Source organism: Drosophila serrata, unplaced genomic scaffold (genome assembly GCF_035046125.1).
Source record: "Drosophila serrata isolate PLE 108 unplaced genomic scaffold, ASM3504612v1 contig_249, whole genome shotgun sequence".
NCBI classification, from domain to species: Eukaryota; Metazoa; Arthropoda; class Insecta; order Diptera; family Drosophilidae; genus Drosophila; species Drosophila serrata.
Genome location: NW_028257147.1, coordinates 3,768,037 through 3,790,606, shown reverse-complemented (window position 1 = coordinate 3,790,606; position 22,570 = coordinate 3,768,037). Strand labels below are relative to the sequence as shown.

Below are 22,570 nucleotides of genomic sequence, written 5' to 3'. Positions count from 1 at the left end.
TCCTGCTGTCCTTTTTTTATGGCCACGTGCGAAAATGCGGCAAAAGTTTTACGAGGTCAGGGTGAAGATGCTGCTCCTTCACTCGGTTGAAGCAGCATCTTCTACTGCTACTGCTACTGATGCTACTGATGCTGCTGCTGATGATGATGATGTCACTTCAGTGAAATAATTTGATTCAAGAAAATAAAGACGAATGGGTTGGCGGAAATATGTTGAAAAAAATTAGCATACAGAGGGAGAAATATGGCAAAGAAAGTGGCTTCGAGATTTTTGGAAACCAAAAAGGTCTTAAAAATGTTTGTAAAAAATATAGGAAAATTATGTATCATATTTTTGATTACTTGACTTATTCAGGAATATGATTATCATATATATATATATATCATAAAATATTTTCTACCTTTATTTTTATCATTTTCTCCCCCTAGAAAAGCTGCTATCTTTTCCCTAACAATTTTTCTTTCTCCTTTTGAATTAACTCTGCAAACTGACAAAACCTCTTTTTGGGGTACTTTTTGGCACTTGTTGCCGCCTGAAAAGAAATCTCTTTTCTGCCCAAGGAGCCAAAATTCGAGACGACGTCAACAACTTTGGCAGGGCCACGCCCTAACCATTTTCCTCAACGCCCTCGAGTGGCATGCAAAGTGCAGGCTTTGGGGCAGGAATGTGTCTGTCTGTCTGTTCAATTGTGATTTTGAGTTTCAGAGTTATATATACAAATACATATATATACTCCTTATATCTGGAGCTACCCAGATGTCTCACATGTCTGCTGGCCAATGCTCAATTCAATTCAATTAAAAGCCCGGCACACGCCGCACCCAAAAACAAGACAAACAAAAAATATATACAAAGTTCCATAAGTTAGAGATGTGAAAATTTAAATTTCTCTTTGGAAAATATTAAGACTAAATATATATATTTAAAAAGAATATATACCCTTAAAGAAATTCATTCAATTAATTACAAATATCAATAACAAATAGTTCAAGTTTTCTCCTTGTTTCCCTTTCCGTCTCAAATGATTTAATTGTTCGCTTCGCTACCTTTTCAATATATTCCAAGCAATTAAATCCCTTGAATATTGCTGCATTTATTATTGTTAACAATTTCGATGGCAATCTATTTTTGTAACATTTCTGCAATATTTTCCGAAACAGGGCAGGGCAGAGTCTGTGTCTCTGTGGCTGAATGTCGTGTCAGCGAACCCCACAAAAATCTGATTAAAACCAAACAGAAATTCAGCGAATCGTTATGCGATATCATTCAATTTTTTATTTCCACCCTTTTGTTGATTTTTAACCCGTTTTATATGATTTTTTTTGTTGTTTTTATTTTAGCGCAGAGCAAACTTCAATTGATATTTGTTATTGTATTTTTTATATTATTTTTTCCTTCGGTTTGATTTCTGCTTTTTTTGTTGGTTTGTTGGGCGTGTGTTTTGACTTACTTATTTGCTGGGAAAAGTGGGAGTGGCACTGCAGGCACTTGCCACAAATTATCCAATGGCCGGAGCCAGGTTGCCATTCACTTTTCCACATTAACTTCAAGTTTTTTTTTTACTTGCTGCTGGGAATGGGAAAAATGTGGAAAAGGGAATAAAAAGCGAGAGACTGGAACGGCGGCGGCGGTCACTTGAGGTTTTCCACCCCTCCCCTCAGCCGCTTTTCATTTGTACCTCAGGCAGTGCACTTTCCTCCTGCTCATTTCTTTTTGTCTGGTGCACTTTTTTTTTGTTTTTGTTTTGTTTTTGCATTTAGCAAATTTGCCTTTGATGAGTCAGAAAATTCCGCTGCAAAAGGGGGGATAAGCTGGAGGGAAATCCCCGCACCCACACTTTTCCCGCCACCCACTTTCTCTTTCGGCTTGTGTTCTATTTGCACAACTAAGCAGCAATTAACGCTAATTATGAAATTTTCTTTTTAACTTGACTTGCAATTGTGTCTGAAAAAAAAAATGCGACGGTTGTGGGTCGTCATGATTATGGAAAATGGATGGAAAAGTGCAGCTCAAAGTGCAGCCTTTGATAAAGATTTATTGAAATTAAATAGAACAAGAGAACTCAATTTTTTAATTGAATTAATTTATATTAATGTAGTTTCTTGTGACAAAATTCATAAATAAACACAAACAAGATTTATCTTCCCTCTTCTTTAATCTATAATTTATAAACATACATATATGCCACATTTTAATTACTATTCACCTATCTTAGCTCCTGTATGTAAATTTCCAATTAATAATCGAAGCTTAAATTAAATGGACAGCTTACTCTTAATCCCTTTAGGCAAACTGCAAATGCAACACTTACTTTGAATAATATCAATAAGCTGGAGATGTTAATAATTTAGCATATATTCAATGAAGCTTCTTACATTTGCTTGATTATGCAAATATTTTAGTTTCTCATTTTCCGTAAAAGGAAACTTCTGATTAGCCCCCAAGGCTATTTAAAGCTGATAAATTGTCCGTTGGGGTTTTTGTTTTCCCAACTAATTTCTTATCAATTAAAGTGAAACTTTCAGCTTTGCAAGCGGAAGCAAAAGATACAGACTTGCGTAGATACAAAGATACACAGCTGTCAAGATACGTAAATGCAAAGAGGAAATTTTGTAGCTTAAAAAAGGGGAATGAAAAGTTAATAATAATAAATTTATAAAGAAAGAAAATTGTATCTCACAGCTGATAAAAATTAAATGTTTACATATAATCTAATAGTAATATTTTTTTCCAATTAATTTAAGAAATTTTTTCCTCTGCATAAGTTCATAGCAAACAAAACAGTACCGAAAACCGAAATGTAAATTGACAAACCAACTGTTGTTTTTTGTCACGACTCTGATGTTTGTTTATCTATCTGCCAGTTTTGTTTGTTCTGGCGTAGATGTATCTGCATCTGTATCTGTATCTGCAGCAAAGTGGCGTATCTTTGAGATGCAAATTAAAAGCCAGAGAGAGGCCGATGCGCCAAATATAATTCACTTAAATGCCTCCAGTGAGTCACATCCTCAATTTACTCGAATGGCACATTCTTGTCTTGTTGTTTTTCTTTCGTATTTCTCTCCCCGTTGTTCATTCATAAATAGGTTGATCGCAAACAATATGAGGGGAATATATCTTATATATATATATATAAATACATATACCTTATCGCTAAACATGTGACGACAAGGCCTCAATGCTCTCAATGCAAAGGTCTCTAGAGAATTGTGCGTCAGTGGATTAAAAAAGAAGGAAACTCGTCTACCTTCATAAATCAAAGGGAGTGAATCATCTTCCAATAGGAGTTTTGGGAATTTTTATAGCAAATATTCGAACGCATTTTTGTGTGGCTTAGTATGTCCGGTTTTGAGGCCTAAAACGAACTTTAACAGGTTCTGGGAAGAAGTCTTTGGAAGTTAGCGAAAAATGTCGGTCGAAATCGATGGGGTTTCCTTTTTATATAATTTTAATGTTCCCGGAAGCCATTAAAACGGTAGATTCTTTAGGCAATTACTAAGATATTTTAAGTAGAGGAAATATTTAAAATTCCTTGAAATAATATTGAAGCGTAAGATGAAGAAGAAAGTAATATCTTTTTAAAACTGAAAGGAGTCTTTCAATAAATATAATATTAGAGAGACATTATCAAGCATTTAATAATGTTTTAATAATATAAAACATTATCAAATGTTGAGAATATAAGGTAAGAAATTAAATATTTAAAAACGTGTTATGAAAGGGTGATAAATCTAAAGATACTTTAGTTTAAAAATATTTACTACTTTTCTTAGAAGTAATAAATAGCAGAACACACAGGAAAAATACAATATAAAGGGTTTTAAAAACTTAATCTTTACTGAGGAAATAACCATATACATAAATAAAATAATAAAATAAAACGTAAACATCCTGTTAATATGATTATTATGATAGTAAACTGTTCTCACATATATTTCCATGATAAACCACACACATATTGTTGTTTTCTTTAAGCTTTTTTTTAGTTTATCTCACACATATTTTATAACTATTCAAATAAACTTGTGTGAAATGAATGAGTCGTCTTAGGTGAGTCACCTGAGTGGATCAACTTTTACTTTTTCGGACGGTGCTAATATTTTTTGTTGACCAACTTAAGTTTCATAATTAAATTCAAGTTCAAAGACCTGCTAAAGCTTGTTGCCATATAAATTAATGTCAACATGTCTGAGGCAGACTTTTCCCCTCCATATTTTTTTGTTGCTTTCCTTTTTGGGTGGAGTTGCCCTGCTAATGAAATAATTAAAAAATAGTTTTACTGCCAAAAAAAGTGCAAAACAAAAACCATAAAAGTGTCAGCTGCAGTTGATAAAAAAATATAAAACAACAAAAATATACATATATAAACCGAGGAAAAGTTGATGAAATTGTTGGCAGCTCTGAAAATTTTCGGAAATTTCGCATTCGAACCAAAAAAATATAAAAAAAGAATGTCATGTGTGCGTGCCTGCATGCGAAAAGTGAACTGAAGTGAAGTGAAGTGGAGGCGGCAAAGGGGGCGTGGCATTCCCAGTCACGGCATGCGAAATGTATCTATTAGATACACGCCTGCGAAATGCGGTTAACAGCATTGGCAGCCAACGCAGCCTCGGCCATTTACCGTTAGTTTCAAGCTGCAGTTACAGCTCAAGCTGTACACTGAAGAAAAATGAGTATAAGATACTTAAAAGTATTTCTTTTAAATTTATTTAGACCCAAAGGAAGCTTTATACACTCCTTCCATAGCTGTTTACTCTGTGTTTCCAACTCTTTCTTATTTATTTTGAATCAAGTTTCCAAGATTAATGAATTTTCCTCTGTGTAATTGTATCTTGAGCTGCATTTGTATCTGTATTTGTTGCCAAAGCCGAGGTGGAAGCCAGAGCTGAAGCTGAAGCTGAAGTATTTGGGTCACTCGTTGCCGCTTGGCTGCCACTTGAAGTCGTCTAATGCCTCCTCCAATGGCCATGGCGGGTTTTTCAACTTCTTCTTGGCTTCTCTTTATTTTTTACCAGTTTTTTTTTGCTTTTTGGCTGATGCAAATAGCAGTCAGTATTTCGTATTCAGTTGGTGTTACGCTCTTTTTTCGGCAGGGTTATTTTCATTTTGGCCAGAAGTCTGGCCGCCGAGAAACCGATTAATGAGATTTTTCTTGAATAGAAAGAGTGAATGAATGAAAAATACTTAAGTTTTAAATGGGTTTAAGACTCTGAGAATTAAAGAATGTTTAAATAACATTAAACTTCCTATCTTCCTTCTCAGAATTAATTATAATGCAGTGAGTTGTTTCCTAAATATAAGACATTCTATATTGAATATGATTTAAATAACTGAACTCTTTTTGAAAGGGATAAAAGATACAATAATTGTATTGTAAAAACAGCATTAAATATTTATTTAACAATATAAATATCTTTTAAAATTATTTAAAATGTATTTAAAAAGAAAGAATACTTTACAATATAAATTAAATACTTTTAAACTTATACCAAACTTAATAATTAATGTCACAGCATCTCAAAGATCTTTAAAGTATTTGTAGGTATCCAGATAAATTTCAAAAATAAAATCCATTTATAGCCGATATTAAAAATAAACGATATAATTATCTTTTGAAATTCTTTAAAAAATATTAGAAAATCCCTAAAAAAGTATTTAAAAAATCCTTTAAAAAGTATTTAAAAGTATTAAATACCTCAAACATGAATTTAAATACTTATAAACTTATATCAAGCTTCATAATTAATTTCACAGCTCCACAAAATACTTTAAAACATATATATAAATATCTATAAATATATTCATAGATATTAAGATTCATTGAAAAACAAAAATCGATTTAGAGTATGCAAAAAACTTGTTCGATCCATTTTGCTATTACATATTTTTATAGGCTGATGCAAAAAGAAGTCCAAAAGTTGTCACTAGTGAATGTAGATGTACATAAGTCTTGCCTGACTCTGCAATAAACAAATTCGCAAAAATCTGGAGTGTGTGTGTGGGTTAATTTGAAAGTTTCAACTGTCAGAAATGTTATAATTGACGGCAGTCACTTGCCAGTATCCGTGGCTCTTTTGTATCTGCATCTGTGTGCCTTTTGCCTTTTGTGGCGCGCGTATCTCACGGATGCAGTTCAAATTTCGTTATGCTCATGTTTTTTTTCTTCTTTTTTTTTTTGTGCGCATTTGGCCGTTAAGTGCCGCTAAGTGAGCCATTGAGTGACAATGCTCGAGATTACGCCCACACATCATCATCATCCGCAGCAGCATCAGCAGTAACAGTAACAGCACTCGACTAAATGCAAAACAAAAGAGAGACTCAGAAATGCGCTCTAGATTTGGCACAAAAAAAAACATATATATATATATATATTATATATATCAAAATCCATGCTAAAAAGTGTAACTGCGTTCTACAAGTTCCATAGTTAGTTTTCGGAGGATGGAGGCGGGTTGCAATCACAGAATGACATCAGCCAATGAGTTTTATTCGAAAAGTTAAACACACTTAAGGAATGCCTTTGTTGGAAAACTTTTTGAAAGAAATTTAGATACATAAATGTTAAAATCCAAAAGTGTTTAGATAATAAGATATATACTCAAGTGCATTGGAATTTTCTTATAGTATGGTACACCATTGCCGTAAATCTTCAGAAAATAATATATTCTTCAAGTATTCTTTTAGAAAACTGACAAGGAAAATGGTAACTCAAAATTCAATTTTAAAGATATTTTGTAAACTCTACAAAGCAAGCGCTTAAAGTAACTTTATAAATGAAAAGAACAATCTCCCTTAATATATTGTTAATTTGACAATAGAAGCCTTCATAGTTTTCCATTTTCAAAAGACTTTTTATTCACTTGTTAGGACATTTAAAACGCTTATCTAATTTAAAAATACAATACAATTGTTTAGTTACTTAAAAACCTCCATTTAACAAATGACTCTTTTAACTTGATTAAAAGTATTTCACACGTTAAGATTTCTCAACTAAACAAAAACACCAAAAAGACTACCATTAATGGAATGTTCATTGAAATAGATTTATAGTTTCTTTGTCGCAAATTCCACGAGCCAAAGCTTTGAGACAAAAAACCACTTAAATAAACCTCAAGGTCAATTGCGAAAAATATCCATCAACTAGAGTTTAATATGGGCAAATCTTTAACGCTTTTTATGACCAAAAAAAAAACTTTGTGTGTGGGATTTTTGCAGATTCAGATGCAAATATAAACATATACACAAATATATATTGTTCTTTTTTTTTTTTTTGGTAACATGTTCGTGGGAAAAACTCTGGCGGTGATCATTTTCGGAGAAGGCAACGTGACTTTGAATATTTTAGAGATACAATTGGTGGAAGCAAAAATGGGGAACAACAATAACTATAAACAAGACGAGTGCAATTTATAAAATTGTATCTGTATCTGTATCTGGGTGTATACCGCTAAGCGTTTAATTATGCACAGATACAGACCGTATGCGTGCTTGTGTATCTTTGAGATACATTCTTTAATGGAATTGTATTAAAATGCTTACCAAGGCTGCGAAGAGAGAGAAAAACATACGAATGAAAGAAAAATAAGGTCAATTGAAGCATTAGTTTTTAGGAGTTTTTATACTTTAAACGTAATTTTTGAACCTTTTTTGGTAATATTTAAAGAAATATAACATTCAAGATTCGTGATATGTAAACTCTTGACCATTTCTTCTCTTAGTGTATTGAAAATGTCTTTCTTTTCCCTCTATTTGATGATGGAAATCTTTGGAGCTGCCGCTGGAATTTTCTCGTTTTCCGTTTTGCTAATTTCTGCGCATTTGGCTTTGGCTTTTCATTTTGGCACTGCCATTTTCACTTTGCCATTCATGACTTGGCTCTGGCTTTTGGGCTGCGTGTTTATTGCATCCGTTTTGTGGCATACTTTTCGTGCCGCTTTTGTTGCTATTTTTTTGCATTTTTTTTTTTTTTATATATATATATACATATATATTTTTTAGTTGCAGCTAAGCACGAAGCGGATATTGTCACTTTTGCAATTACAACGCGCATAACTTTGTGCAACAAAAAAAGCAAATGCACGCTACAGAAAATTGCCTTGGCATCAGAGCAAAAGCAAAAAAAATAATAATAAAAAAGCAAAGCAAACAATGAATGAAAATGTAAAGAGAAATAATCGAGAGGAGCTGGAGAAAGAAACGATGCAAAGATAAGCAGAAACAATTTCATAAAAAATTCAGAGATAAGGCTAAATATGCAATTGAATTGAAATTAATTCAGTTGGAAGATGTAGAGGAAAGCAAATAAAATAACGAAAAATTCCTCAATTATAATTGGGTTTAAATTTAATCAAAACAAGAAGTCAAGTGTGCCAAGTAACTGATTTTCTAGCAAGATTATCATCCCAGGAAAAACAATTTAAACCAAATAAATTTCAAAGTTGATGAAACTATTTAAATAAATGTATTTATTTATTTTTGTGTGGTAACCACACTTGTCAAGCCACATTTAAATAAATCTCTATTGCATTTGGAAATCAAATAAAATATGCAAGACAAATATGACAACAATAACTTAAGGCTTAACATAGATAAAGTTAAAATAAATATACAACAATTGAGATATTTTAAATAAACAGAAAATATAAATATGAAGAAGATGAATTTAATATAAATATAAAATACTACAAGGAATGCCTTAAAATGTACCTAAAGGTTCTTATAGATACATTTTTGGGTAAATAAATATTTTGAAATATTTTTAAAGACATTAAAAGTATAAGTCTTGGTAAAAAACTTAAAATAACTATCTCCAAAAACCCTACAAATACAAAATATTCACAATTTCTTAGATAAAGTTAAAATAAATATACAGCAATTGAGATATTTTAAATAAACAGAAAATATAAATATGAAGAAGATGAATTTAATATAAATATAAAATACTACAAGGAATGCCTTAAAATGTACCTAAAGGTTATTATACATACATTTTTGGGTAAATAAATATTTTTAAAGACATTAAAAGTAGATGTCTTGGTAAAAAACTTAAAATAACTATCTCCAAAAACCCTCTAAATACAAAATTTTCACAATTTTTTAGATCCAAAAAAGAGTATCTTTAAAAAAATCCCCATATTTTTTTCCCACCTAATTAACCACTGCCATAATTGTATGTCAAGAGTTCACCAGCTAGCAAGATACGTTCGTTCCAGTCTCAATAACCATTTCCCTCCGATCTTCACAAGAAAGTAATACGGCATAGTAAAAAAAAGGCCCAAATTCGTCGAAAACTTTCACATTTCTTGGCCACAATGAAAACAAAAATATTTCTCCAGAGCGCTCAACTTTGGCATATTTTTTAGGCCCTCGAAAAATAAAAAATCAAAGACGAACGAGGCGCGTGCAAAAGGCACAAAAACAAACACACCGAAAAGTAGTAATAATAATAAGACAAAATCTCCGAAAAAGATCCAAAGGGTTCAACGAACGCAAATGAAGAGAGAAAAAAATATACAAAAACCAAACAAAAAGTCACGCAAAAGAGATGAAACAAATTGTTATAAACAGAGCCAGCATATAATTAACACAATGAAGTGCAGAAGTAAGCAGCAGTAAAGAAATCGAAGCAGCAAAAATTGTTTAACATTTTTTTTTCGCAGCTTAAAAGTACGGAGATATTTGCCAAAGGCTTGCGAAATCTTCAACGAAATTATTTGCCAGCAAATTCCAATGAAAAATTAATTCATTTTTTTTTATTCCTAATAAAACGGATAACAAAACAAACAAAAATACGGAATATTAAAAAAGAGGCAGTAATGCAAAAATCAAAAGCTTCAAAAAACGCATTCAAACAAAGGCCATTCGAGCACACAAAAATCAAATAATTAAATAACTTTGCTTAACGCTCAACATTTCCGACAAATGTCGCATATACACAAGCCAAAATAAAAAATATTAATAAAATTAACATGAGCAGCAAACGAAGCAAATAATTAGCGAAAAATTCCAGCAACAAAATAATGTTCTTTTTATGAGATAAAAAATTTAATCAATTCTTGTTTATAAAGTGGAAACTAATGACTTTATACGGAAAGGTAATTTGTTGTGAATATAAAATGAGAATGCATATTTATTTCTTTATAGTATGTATATAGGAAGGAATACCAAACTTTATTATTATTAAAAAATGTAATAAATTATGAAGAAGTTACTACAAATATTTTTTGAAATTATCTGATAGAAAAGGTGTTGAGCCTACATTTTTAAGCCCATCCCGGTACCATTTATTAATAAAACAATCCTTATATCCCCATAGATTTAACCCAATTAAATTATCCTTTTCCACTTTCTGTCGAAATGTTTGAGTTGCGTGAATTTTCCGTTGACAATTCTGATTAATTTTTTATTAAGATCCGCTGACATGTGATCTCTCTTGTCCCAACACCCACCAACCAATCAATGGTCATTAAAAGGCGTGACGGTAATAACAACACGACAAGGGGGAGGCTATGGCGGAAAAGAAAAATTAATATTCCCATAAAACACTCATAAAATATGTTAAATTAAAGATATTGAAATCCATAAACATATCGAGCATGTGGACGACATGGGTGATGGACATATATAATTCCAGATATATAAATATATATATAAACGGCTGTCAAAGTGACGCCATTTACGGTTTGACAGGCACAACAACTTCACCAACAACAGGCAACAGAAGGCGTCGTTAGTCTGTCTGTATCTTGTAGATACAATTTGTGAGAGGGGGGGGCAGAGGGTGGCATGAAGTGACATATGTGAATGGCAGTTAAAATTGCTCCAAAGGCTGTCAATAAATTGAGCTTAAATCACGTAAAAGTTACCAAAAATGAAAAGGAAAAACAATATTTATTTCAAGGGGGGAAAAATGTTAAGAGTTCACAAAAGTTTTCTTGGTAAACAAAGAGAAATAATAAGAAATTATGGCATATATGTTAATTGAGTAGAAAATATTTAAAGCGAACTTCAAAACAATGGTATAAATAAGCCATAAGAGTTCTGGGAAATTAAAGCAATAAAAAATAAGGACTTTATGCATAGTTCTCTTAGAAAATTCTAGTAAATAAATAGAATAAATTTGTAATACTTTTTATTTTTAAGCTGTCTTTCTCTAATTTAAGTTTCTATCCCAAAAACAATTATATTTCAAAGGAATTAAAAGGACTCCCACCTTAAATTACACTTTCCCTTTCGTTTAAAAATTAAATGTGTTTAATTTGTATTTTACGCCTGAATTTTCTTACGGAAAGGTTGCCAGAAAAAAGGGATGATTAATTAAGGCTATTGTGATTAATGTTTCTGCCCCAAAAATCCGAACCCGAACCCAAGGCCCTTAGCATAAAAAAACACAAATCAGCGAAGCGAACGAATGACGAACGAGAACCTTTTTCGAGAGGCAAGAAAACACTGACCACAAGACGATGACCCACAGGAGCTGTCTTTAAATATATATATATATATAGATATATCTTTGTGTATATATATCCCACTGACCCAAATCTGGGGCGACACCTTGTCTTCGAGAAAAAGAGCAAGAAAAAAAAACAATATAACTGGGTGGTGTCAGGTGGAATAACGGAACTCAACAGCTGAGCAAACATTTGATCCTGGCTGCGGTTCAGTGGCGCTCAAACTGTGACAGGTGCAAATTGTTGAACTTGTTGTGTCTGTCCCTGCGTGTCCCTTTAGCACCTGTACGAGGTCACACACACACACAGAGAGAGAACTCCATACTCCCGGATTTTCCTGCTGCCATTTGTTTTCCTGTTGTATCTTTTTTGTTCGTGTTCTTGTTTCGGACTTTTTTTTGTAGACCAAGTTTTATTGGTCTGCGTCTGAGTTAAGTCTGTTTGAATTTTCTTGTTGTCCTGGGGAGTTTTTCCATGTTTTGTCCTTGAAGTATCCTCAGTGGCTGCGGCCTTATAAATCTTCTTTTTGGACAAAATGGCGCAGCACGTAAATCGTTATTAGTATTGGTCGGCGGTGTGTCTAAAACAGTTGGAGGTAAAATAATAGCACTGGAAATTTAATATATATTACCCTATATTATATTATAATATAAAATAATAATATATAAAATATATTATTACCTATTATATATAAATAATCTATTGATAGATTATTATTGATGAATTATTATTTCAAAGTTTCGCAACAAATTAAAAGTGATATATTTTCTTAACTTGTACAATATATTAAGAAAATTATGTATGCTTTAGAATATTTTAAGTGTAACATTTCATTTATTTCTGATAATTTTTTAAACATCGCAATGAATTGCATAAATAGATGTCATTAAAAATAATCATAATAACACCTTTAAAAAATCGAATTGGAAACCTTTTATATATTTATTTAACTCTTGAATTTTCTATATTATTTAATAAAAGATTGTCCTATAAGTTTATCCTCTCCTGTATGCTTTAGGCCCTTGCTGTTGCGAGGGATATAAATTATTTTCTGCTTCGACTATCAGAGAACGTGGCTTTATTTTGTCTTTTCACTTTTGTTTTGGCTCACTCGTGTTGCCAACTAATTGTGCCGCCTTTTGCTTTTACCTCACTGCTTTTGGCCCTCTCTATTGCTTTTGCATGTGCTCAACAATTTATGAGCATACTGCGGCTTAGAGGAATGTAAGAACAAAAAAAAAATATATATATATATAAGAAATAAAATTCAAGACAACAACAAAAATTTAAAAAAAGAGCGTAGCAGCATCTTTTGTCGCGGCATAAATAAAATTAATTATTCAGGCGAAAAGGCAATTGGATTTGGCTTTGCCTTTGGCTTTTGCTACAAAAAATGCCAAAATGGCCAACTGGCAAAGACTCCACGAAAAGCCGTAAAAGTCAAGAACAACAGCGAATTGAAATTTAAGTGCCGCCAAAAGGCAAAAGTCGTGGATACAACACTCCAATGGGCCGAATGGGACAAAAGGTATTATTGTCTGGCATTGGTAGAAGCAACAATTATTTAACCCAAGGCTAAACAAATATTTATTCTCAGCAGGATGGTTTAATTTATAGCATAAACAAAGAAACAGAGGGAAATTATAACAATTTTTTAAGCAATTAAGAAAGGTTATTTATAATTAATTTGCATTACTAGGTTTTTTTCAGTTCTAGTCCCAAAATCACAGTTGATATATTGTTTATAAATACAACTTCAATGATTTTGTATAGTTAATTTATATATTAACCCAAAATAATGTATATTTATACCTCACTTTCCTTTTCAATCTCGGTTTTCTCGGATTTCCAGATATTGCAATTACTCTTTTGCAGAATCCTGAATCTTTACCAAACAAAGGCATAAAAAATGACCAGAAAAATAAAGAGAAAGGAAACAAATAAACAACGGTTAACCTTTAGCTTGCCAGATGACCACGCCTTCGCTTTAGTCACCGCCCCCACCACTTTTTTTATTCTTTGAAGTCAAGTCTGCGGGAGAAAAATTAATTATTAAAATTAATTAATTAATTTGATTTCATTTGTTTTCGTTACGGCGGTTCCGTTAGGTTTGCTTAAATATACTGAGAAAAAATGCAGGAAAGAACTTCAAAAATATTTCAAATATCTAAAGAAATAGTTTTTAAGTCCAGAGAATGTTAAATCGGGTATCCAAAGCATATTTACCTGGCATTTGCAATTGAATTATAGAATCGAAAGGAAAATAAAATATTAAATAATATTAATACAAATATTATCTATAAATGTTTATTTATGTTATATTTTCATATGACAATTTTGTTTGACAAATCATGCATTAAAAACTCATAACTCATCCAAAAAGGCATTAATTTTAATTCATAAAGCTTTCCTATGTAAGTTTTTGTTTGGTTAATAAATCTGCATACTCAAAATAACATTTACAAAAATTAAAATTTTTGGAAATTTTTTTAAATTTTAATGATGTAACCCCTTTTTTTAAAATTTTGAAAAAAAAAATTGATACATTTTTTTTAAGATGGCTAGATCTATTCAGTTTTTGGAGCTGATCAAGAAAATATATGATTTGGAAATGATTCCTTCACTGCGTTAAAAGGTTCTGAAGATAAAGTTATGACAAAAATTTATAAAAATATTTTAAGAATATATTTCAACGAAAAATACATTTTTTTTATTTCTTAAACCAATTTAAACTTTTTTTCAAATATATTAAAATACCCCAAAAGATACCTTAACTCTTCGATGTTAAAAACCTTTAAATTCAATACTGTAAGACATGGTTTTCTATAACTTTTTCTCAGTGTAGATAACCCTACTCTTGCACTCCTTTCCTGACCATCATCCAACCTTCAGCCTCCCCCCTTCTTTTGAGTGGGGGAGGGCAACCTCTCCCCCTTTCGCTTTGGTCATTCGTCTTCCATTCCGTGTTTTAATGAGCTTCATGCGCCACACGCTGATTTCGCTTTCTTCGCGTTTTCTTCTCCTCTTCTCCAGCTTGTTATTATTATTGTTTTTTGCTCTCTCTCTTTCTCGCTTAGCAGTCCAGCAATGTTTAATTTGTGTGTGTTTTTTCCCTTTGTTTCTTCCCGCTTGCTAGCAAATTGCAAATTGCGGGTTAGCATTTCTTAATGTCAATGCCATTGTACATAGCAGGAGGCAGCAGAAGAATTACGATGCTTGGGAGAGGGGGTGGTTAAAGAGGGGGTGTGGTTACAGGGGGGGTGGAGCAGGAGCGGGGGGTAATGAAATAAAAGAGCAGAACGAAATTGGAGAAGTTTCGGTAAAAAAAGCAAAGTTTTGTTAACACTTGAAGGAAATCAAACTGCAGATTTTTTTAACTTTTTAAATATTTTTGAAATTTTAGAAATATTGAAAAGATTTTAATGATTTTATCGCTCTTTAAATCATCTTTACAAATTTGCTATTGTATGTGGTTTTAAAATATTACTATAATTATTTTGCAATTTTATGATATATCTTTGGGTATTTTCGATAATCATATGTTAAGTCTGGCTATTTGTTATCAATTTAATTTTGTTCTCATTTCGTATATCAGGATATGTAGTTTTATTAATTTGTCTAGATAAAAAAAATATAATAAAATACAAAAACAATATAATTTCTAATACTCTAAATATAACAATATTTCATTTCATAAAAAATTTACTGTAAATAATATAACATAATATATCATAATATGTCATTATATATCATAATATATTATAATATATCATAATATATCATAATATATCATAATATATCATAATATATCATAATATATCATACTATATAATATATCATAATATAATACAAAAAAATACAATATATAATGTCTGATATTTTAAATATCACAATATATCGTTTGGTAGAATATTTTTTAGAAGCGTCAAAAAATTTCACAATATCTGATTTGATATGTATATATACACATAGAAATAAACATATAAAATTAGTCACACTTTTTTCTCTGTGTAAAACAGACCAACGGAACTTTAGCTTTTTTTCCCTTCCCCAGATTCTTTTTTTTTTTGGCTTAAGTGTGCAAGTTAATTGAATTGGGGCTTATGCGAGGTGGTGGTGTTGTGGAGGCAATACAGCAGTACAGCTACAGTCTCTGCTAATTGTTAATTGCCTGAGGGGGGGAGGGAAGGAGAGAGGAGGGTGTTGGCCAAAAAAGAAGTACAAGTTGGACACAAAAGCGCTGCATGCATTTATGGTAATGCGAACATCGAACTGAGAACTGAGAAGAGAGAGCTGAGAAGTGGGAACGGAACATTGAGAACTCAGCGGTTGAGGGCCGAAAGTGCAACAAATTGAAAGTGTTAATGATTGTGGCTAAGGGACTGGGGAGAGGGGGTGTGCTATAGGAATAATTAAGCACGCTGATTAAGTGGGGCTATAATTGTTGTCGACTTGGCAGGGGGGGGGAATTGCGGTGACATTGACAAGCTGAGAGGAAAAAAAAACGAAAGAGTTGAGGAAAGTTTTGTGAATTTTTGAAGCAAAAGGGTTGTATTTTCCACTTTTTAAAGATTTATTCTTGATTAACTGATGGATTTATCTTTTTAATACATATTTTAAGTGAAATTGAGTGCCTTTACCCTCTTTAACAAGAAATGTAACCTTTAAATATTAAAAATTGAATATTATTAAAGAAATTAAAAAGTTTCTGGAAAAGTTTAAAGCATTTTATAAAATATAAATATGTAAATATTATAATTAACATACCAATGACTTTATTTTCGAATGAAACAAAAATTATACACTTTACTATAATTACAACTCTATAAATTAGTATAAATTATACAATTTTCAACATTTATAACTCTATAAATTAGTATTAAAAACACTTTACAAGGTCTAAATCAATTTTCGCTCAACAATTTCAACTTTCTAGTAATTACTCTCCCCCCAAAAAGAATCTAATAATACAATTAAGCATTTCCAAGATTTAATCCAATCAATTTCTGGCTCACTTCCTGGTCTTCTTGCAGAAATAAATCCCTAAAACGTCTGTACCTAATTCCCTATTTCTATACCCCGCCCTTTGCAAAGTCCCCACTAATCGGTATAAATCTCTCAACTAAACCGAAAATACGAACCATTAGCCCCGCGCTATCCACCTGATACATTATGCACCTGATACGGTTGAGACACATTAATTTAAAGCCCACAAAGGAAAGCAACCTCAATCTGCTGCTGCTGCCGCTGCTATTTTCCTACCTCCCCGTCCTCCCTTTCAGCACTTGTTAACTTGGCTTGAAGGGAGAGACAAGACAAAACCAATAAACCAAATGCTGAATAACAGCCTTGTTCGCGTCACAGACGAAGGTCAGAGGGCGGCGGGAGGGACCTTGGTTTATCGCCACAGACAACGCGCAATTTTTCGTTTTAATAACAATATTTACTCATCATAAAGTATAAATGAAGGCATAATGTGTTGACGTGATATATATATACGAATGTATATATATGCAGACATAATGTGTATATCCATGGGATATATCAGCATGTTGCTGCTGCTCTCGTCACAGCTGGCTGGCACGCCCACGTACGCGTAACGCCCCCTTTTTTCAGGCTGCTGACACAAAAATTTCACGGCTGTTTCATCACTGTTTTTCCTGTTTCCTTGTATTTTTTTTGCACATTTTCTTTTCACGTTTCCATTTTTCTTGTTGTTATTTTCCCGTTGAGCCATTTTGTGTCGTTGTTGTCTATGAGGAGACTTCACTTAGGTGACATACAAAATGCCAATATTTGCATGACAAGGACCTCCTTCCAAACATTGTAGGTGGTGGAGAGGCAGTTTGTTTGCCTCGTCAAAGATATTGGAAATTCAAATAAACAGACTAGCAGCAAACAGCAGTCACAACACAGGGAAAAAGTAGAAAGTAGAAAGTAGTACTAAATACAAAGAACAATAATTAAACCAAATACTTGGAACAATAATTAAATAAAAATATGGAAAAGAGGAAAAGAAGAATTTACTTTCAATACAAATTAAGTCAGTACCCCATATAAACTTTGCCATTTTTATTTAAAACCCAATCATAATATAGAAAATATTTATTTAATATAATATATTACAGCAAGATTCAATTATTTATTATTTATTCAACATTAAACATTGTAATTTCATTTTTAAAGCAATTAAAATTGGATTTAAATATACAAATACACTTTAAAAGAAAACGCTTTGCCAGATTTCTCGTTAATTTTTAATCAATTGCCTCACAAATAAAGTAATATTCGTTTTTGCAATTTTTGGTAGTCATTGTGCTATTTAAAATATTTACGCAGGCTTCTGTTTCGAAATAATTGCTGGGTTCTCTTTCGGCCCACTTTAAAAATGTCACATCCTTTCCAGAACTCAAAGATCTATACTTTTCTTCACTTTCATTCGTGAGTCTGCTAATGTCAAGCCAATAGCTATGACGTTCATTGAGTTCTTTCCTAAATGCATTTAATTCCTCCTCGTTTTGGATGACAGCTAGATAGGAGCCCATCTGGCGACACATGATTAAGGCACTATAGAAATTCAGCTTAAAGCGATCCTCAATGTAGAAGGATCTCGAACCGATCTTCACAAATCCTCGAGAATTTATTCTGTGTATGATCGCAGCATCAAATTTCGAGGATACCTTATTCTCATTTATTTTCTCCTTGAGTTCATCTAGCTGAGCTTCCACACTCTCCAACCTTGTCTGGGTCTCATGGAGTTTACTGGCATGACTATTGGCCAAGAGATCTAACATGGGCTTGAAGGTATTAAAGCAATATCCTCCACACTGAATAGAGAGATCCAAGGAGTTGGTATCCCCTGAAGATCCTTCAGGAGCAGCAGCAACAAGAACTGCAAAAAGCAGGATACTGACGATGATCTGCATACTGAATGTGAACATCTACGAAAAGCGACTGATTTCAAATTTATTCATTGACTCCTCTATAAAGACTTTGGAGGCTGATAGTATTTAATAATATTTCTTTTATTTTCTGTACACCAGATCAGACCATACTTAATGAGAGGTCTAGTGTATCGCCTCAGCTATAATACCTGATAAGGTCGGGGAAGTCCCCTCCTCACATGTGCCATTAAACTTTGAACGTATTTTATTAGAGAACATATATGTTATTTATTAGCTATAGCATATAGACATATAGGTTATCTACGTTTCAAGAGCCGGATGTGTTTTTTTATTTTTATTAAATAATAAAAATCATGTACATATTTGTATATATATTTCCCAGTGTAGCGTGCGACACGTGCAGACTAGGAAATGGCTTTAGGTGGCGCCATTCCCAGCTACTCCATTACCCTCTGGGAAAACAGCCTCTCTCCCTCCATTTCCCCCCTACATCCCCATTCCCATTTCCCCCACGGATTTTCCACTCTCTCTCCCCCATCAATCAATGGGTCTTAGAGCATTTTGTTGCCTTCGATTTGTGGGCAAGCGTTTAACGGGGCGTATACGCAATTAATGCGATTTCGTTGCCATAGCGAAATGCACAGAGAACTCTTTAAGGAAATTCCTTCTGAGCTCCAAAGCTTTCCAAGGTGCCATTCGTGAATGTTCTGCTCTAATTGCATTTTTGCGAAAGTCGTTTTATATTACTTGTTTTATTATTCTTGAATTTTCCCATTCTCTGCTTTGGTTTCATCATAATTATCGAGATAATTGCGCACGCATCGTTAATTGGAGATGAATAAATGTGTAAGAGATGGGGGAATGTTTTGGGAGGATTCTGCAGTCAAGTGAAGAAAATGAGTGAGACACGCAATTATTATTGCCCTGCTTACCGAGAGATGGAGAATGTCAGATAAGTGAGGAAAAGTGTTGATTATAATGAGCCATCTAACCGCAACATTGGTCCAGATTTGCTTGGTAATTATCAGGAACATCAAAGCGAGAAAAGTGGCAAAACCCTTGGGGGAATTAACTTTTCCAATCAATATTATAATATCGAACACAGAGAGAGAGAGAGAGAGAGTCCTTTGGCCCTACAAATCATTTGCATATCCTGTGCTGCTGCCAATTTAAGTGAAAAGAATCATAAATCAAGCTCAAAACAATCGAAAGTTTATTCAACTCCCCGAGCATTCATCACTAGGAAAAAGAAAAAAAGTAATACGTGAGTGAGAATAAATATTATTTATTTTCATTTGATAAATTCATTCACAATAATTCCCAAAAAAAAAATCCTACAACAAAAAAAAACACAGAGAGGATGCGTGGCAATTCCGGTTCTCACTCAAAGTTTTGGTTTTGGTTTCGCCTGTTAACCGAATTGTTATTAATTTTATAGGCATTTTGTGCGTGTTTTGCGTGTGCGTGTTGCTGGCAATCAGAGACACCAGACAACGACCCTGACCCCGGAATCCTAACCCCTGACCCCTAACCCCTGACTAACTATACAAATGACTTGACTAAAGGCGGGGCCAAGTGGCTCAACAATGCGTAACAACAGGAAAGCAATAACAGTTTGCAATTAGACCAAACGCGTTTCAGCCGCAACTTTATTTTGACACTGTCTATAAAAGGGGTTTTTCTGAAGGGTGGTTAGGTTGGGTGGGTCTTTTTGGAGGGCGGAGCACAAGGTCAACGCATCAGGGCAGAAAATTAAAGAGCCAAATGATGCTTCAGCTAACAATAGAAGGTCGAAAATGTTGCTTTTTGGATGGAAATTGCTAATACAAAGGAGTATCTAGAGATACTTGTGTATTTTTAGGTGAATTTTATATGTTATTTGTAGATTTTTATGTAATTTAAAAATTGTAAGATCGTTTAGAATAGTTAAAGAGAAATATATAGTCTAGAGATTAACCTTAAATTAGAAAACTTTCTTAAAATTAAATGAAAAATCTATATTATTAAAGACTTTTACGTTCTTTTTATAAAGTACTTCTTTATCGAATTTTCACAGCCCTTCTTGGCCATCAACAACTTGTCGTCTGTCCTTCAGATAAATAGTTTTTTACTCCCCCACCTAACAAAACCCTCGCTTCCTTGAGAATTACTTACAATTTCCTTGAAGATGCCTCCATAGGAATTCTATATAGCTGAGGGTTGGGATAATATCCCAGCCACTTTTTCACCCAGCTCAAATCGCTTCTTAAGCAGTTTAGCATTAATTAAGTTGCAGTTGAAGTTGCAGACATTTTTTGCACAGAGAAGGGGGTAGGGGTAGAGCGGCTTTAGTCGCTAAAGTACTTCATTTAACTGTCTGTCTGTCTTTCTGTCTGCTGGCCAAGCGATAAGCTCCACCCCCTCCCGAGGCCGCTGCTAACTAACCCCCTCTTTTTGGCCGCCTAACTAATTGCTGCCTTTTAACACTTGGCCAAATGCGTCGAGTGGAAATTCACTTGCCATCTATCTTGCCCCCGGGAAACGGTGTGCATTTCCTGGCCAGACAGACATACACACACACACACACTTTCCCCCCGTTTCCCTCCTCACCTGCCGCCGATGGCCTGTGAAAATCGCCAGACCTTTTTGTGCCGAATGATTAACTGCGACAAAAAAAAAGGGGAAAAATTCTTTAACGTACCAAACGCGCTCTTTATCAGACATCATCAGTTTAGTATTTTTTTCCATCGGTTTTGCTGTCGCTTTATGCGTCAGCGCACTAAACCAACATTTTTACACCTAAGAGCAGATCAATAAGACTCCTCCATGGGACACTGTCTGACTCTTGTCTGGCATTTAACGGTTGATTGAACCATGAGAGGCCCAGCATTTTCGGCCTCAATGAGTGCGAGACATGGCTAAGCGTATTAGCAGCCGCATTACCGTTAAGTTTACAGTTTAACTATTAAAGCGAAAGCCGGACGGGGGGAGGGAATTCCACCCCCTACGAACCAAACCACCCGCAATCCATTAGCCGACATTACGCATACGCCGCGTGGTGTCCATAAAAAATGCAACGCTTGCATTGTTTAGCCAGCGAAACAGAACGCAGAATGCAGGAAAATGTAAAGTACTTTGAGGGGAAAACCCTAAGAAAGTAAGAAGAAAAAACTATAATAGAAATGGGGGCGTATGGCAGGCGTGGCCACGTTCCTTTTACGTGCCTCGGCATGCAAAGTGCAAAACTGTGAACTGCAGCTGAATTCCCAGCTGGGGGAATCGCATTTGTACCCATCCATATTGATGTACATACATGGAATGCATTTTATGATGAACATGGATTCATGACTCGTTTTTTTTCTTATTTTTTTTTATTCGTTTGGTTCGAGTTTAAATATTTATGGGGTTTCTTACTGGTTTTTATGTGCGAGAAAGCGTGGGAATTTAAGAAAGGTCAGAGAGTGTGGGAAAGTATTTTAAGTTTCTTTAAATATATAAAGAAATAAGAATAAAAGCGTCAAATTTATAGCTAATTAATTGTAATTGGTAATTGAATATATACCGATTTAAATACAATATATATATTCTATTTAAATATTATCAAATAATAGCTTTAATTTTAATAAATCTGTTTATATCTTTCAAGAGAATGATCTCATTTATTGACTGCTCACAGAACTATAAAGAATGGAATTATTAATTTAATTCTATAGGTACTTATAACATTATTTCTTTATAGATATTTCTCTTTAAATATTATTAGAAAAAATCATTAAATTCCATAGATTGAAATACCATTTCACTAATTCCCCTTCAATTCACATTCGATAAGGCCTGCACTGGACATTTAAGGCCTTATCATCTATCAAAGCAAATTATGTGCTAATCTTGTCCAGACATCGTTCCCCTTAACAAATGTTTGGCCATTCCCATTCTTCAGAATTTTCTCATTATTATTATATATATACAAGGAATGTGTATATTTATATATATTTTATTTGGTTGCTCGTTTGGCTTTTCCGAGTCGCATTGCAGCCAAAAAGAATACAAATAAAATAAAATTGAAAAGCAATACAAATCCACAAATCAAAATATATCTGAAATGTTTGAGGGGGCAGCGCTCTTCGGAGGGGCGGTCTCCGCTTGTCGTTTATTCTGTGGCACTGACAGGCGACAAAGTTGCAGTTGAAATGGATCCCCCAGATGGAAATGGAAATGTTGCTAGTTCCTAGTATT

At 33.3% G+C, this 22,570-nt stretch overlaps 2 protein-coding genes across 3 annotated transcripts in view; one reads left to right on the top strand and one right to left on the bottom strand.

The window, feature by feature from the left end:
- LOC110181155 (fibronectin type-III domain-containing protein 3A-like) overlaps nucleotides 1-22,570 on the top strand; it is an 86,292-nt gene that overhangs the window by 47,743 nt on the left and 15,979 nt on the right. The window lies entirely within an intron of this gene.
- On the bottom strand, nucleotides 17,541-21,423 carry LOC147643684 (C-type lectin 37Db-like). The gene has a single exon (XM_086832700.1). The coding sequence runs from the start codon at nucleotides 18,389-18,391 to the stop codon at nucleotides 17,708-17,710; it is 684 nt and encodes a 227-aa protein (XP_086688826.1). The 5' UTR covers nucleotides 18,392-21,423; the 3' UTR covers nucleotides 17,541-17,707.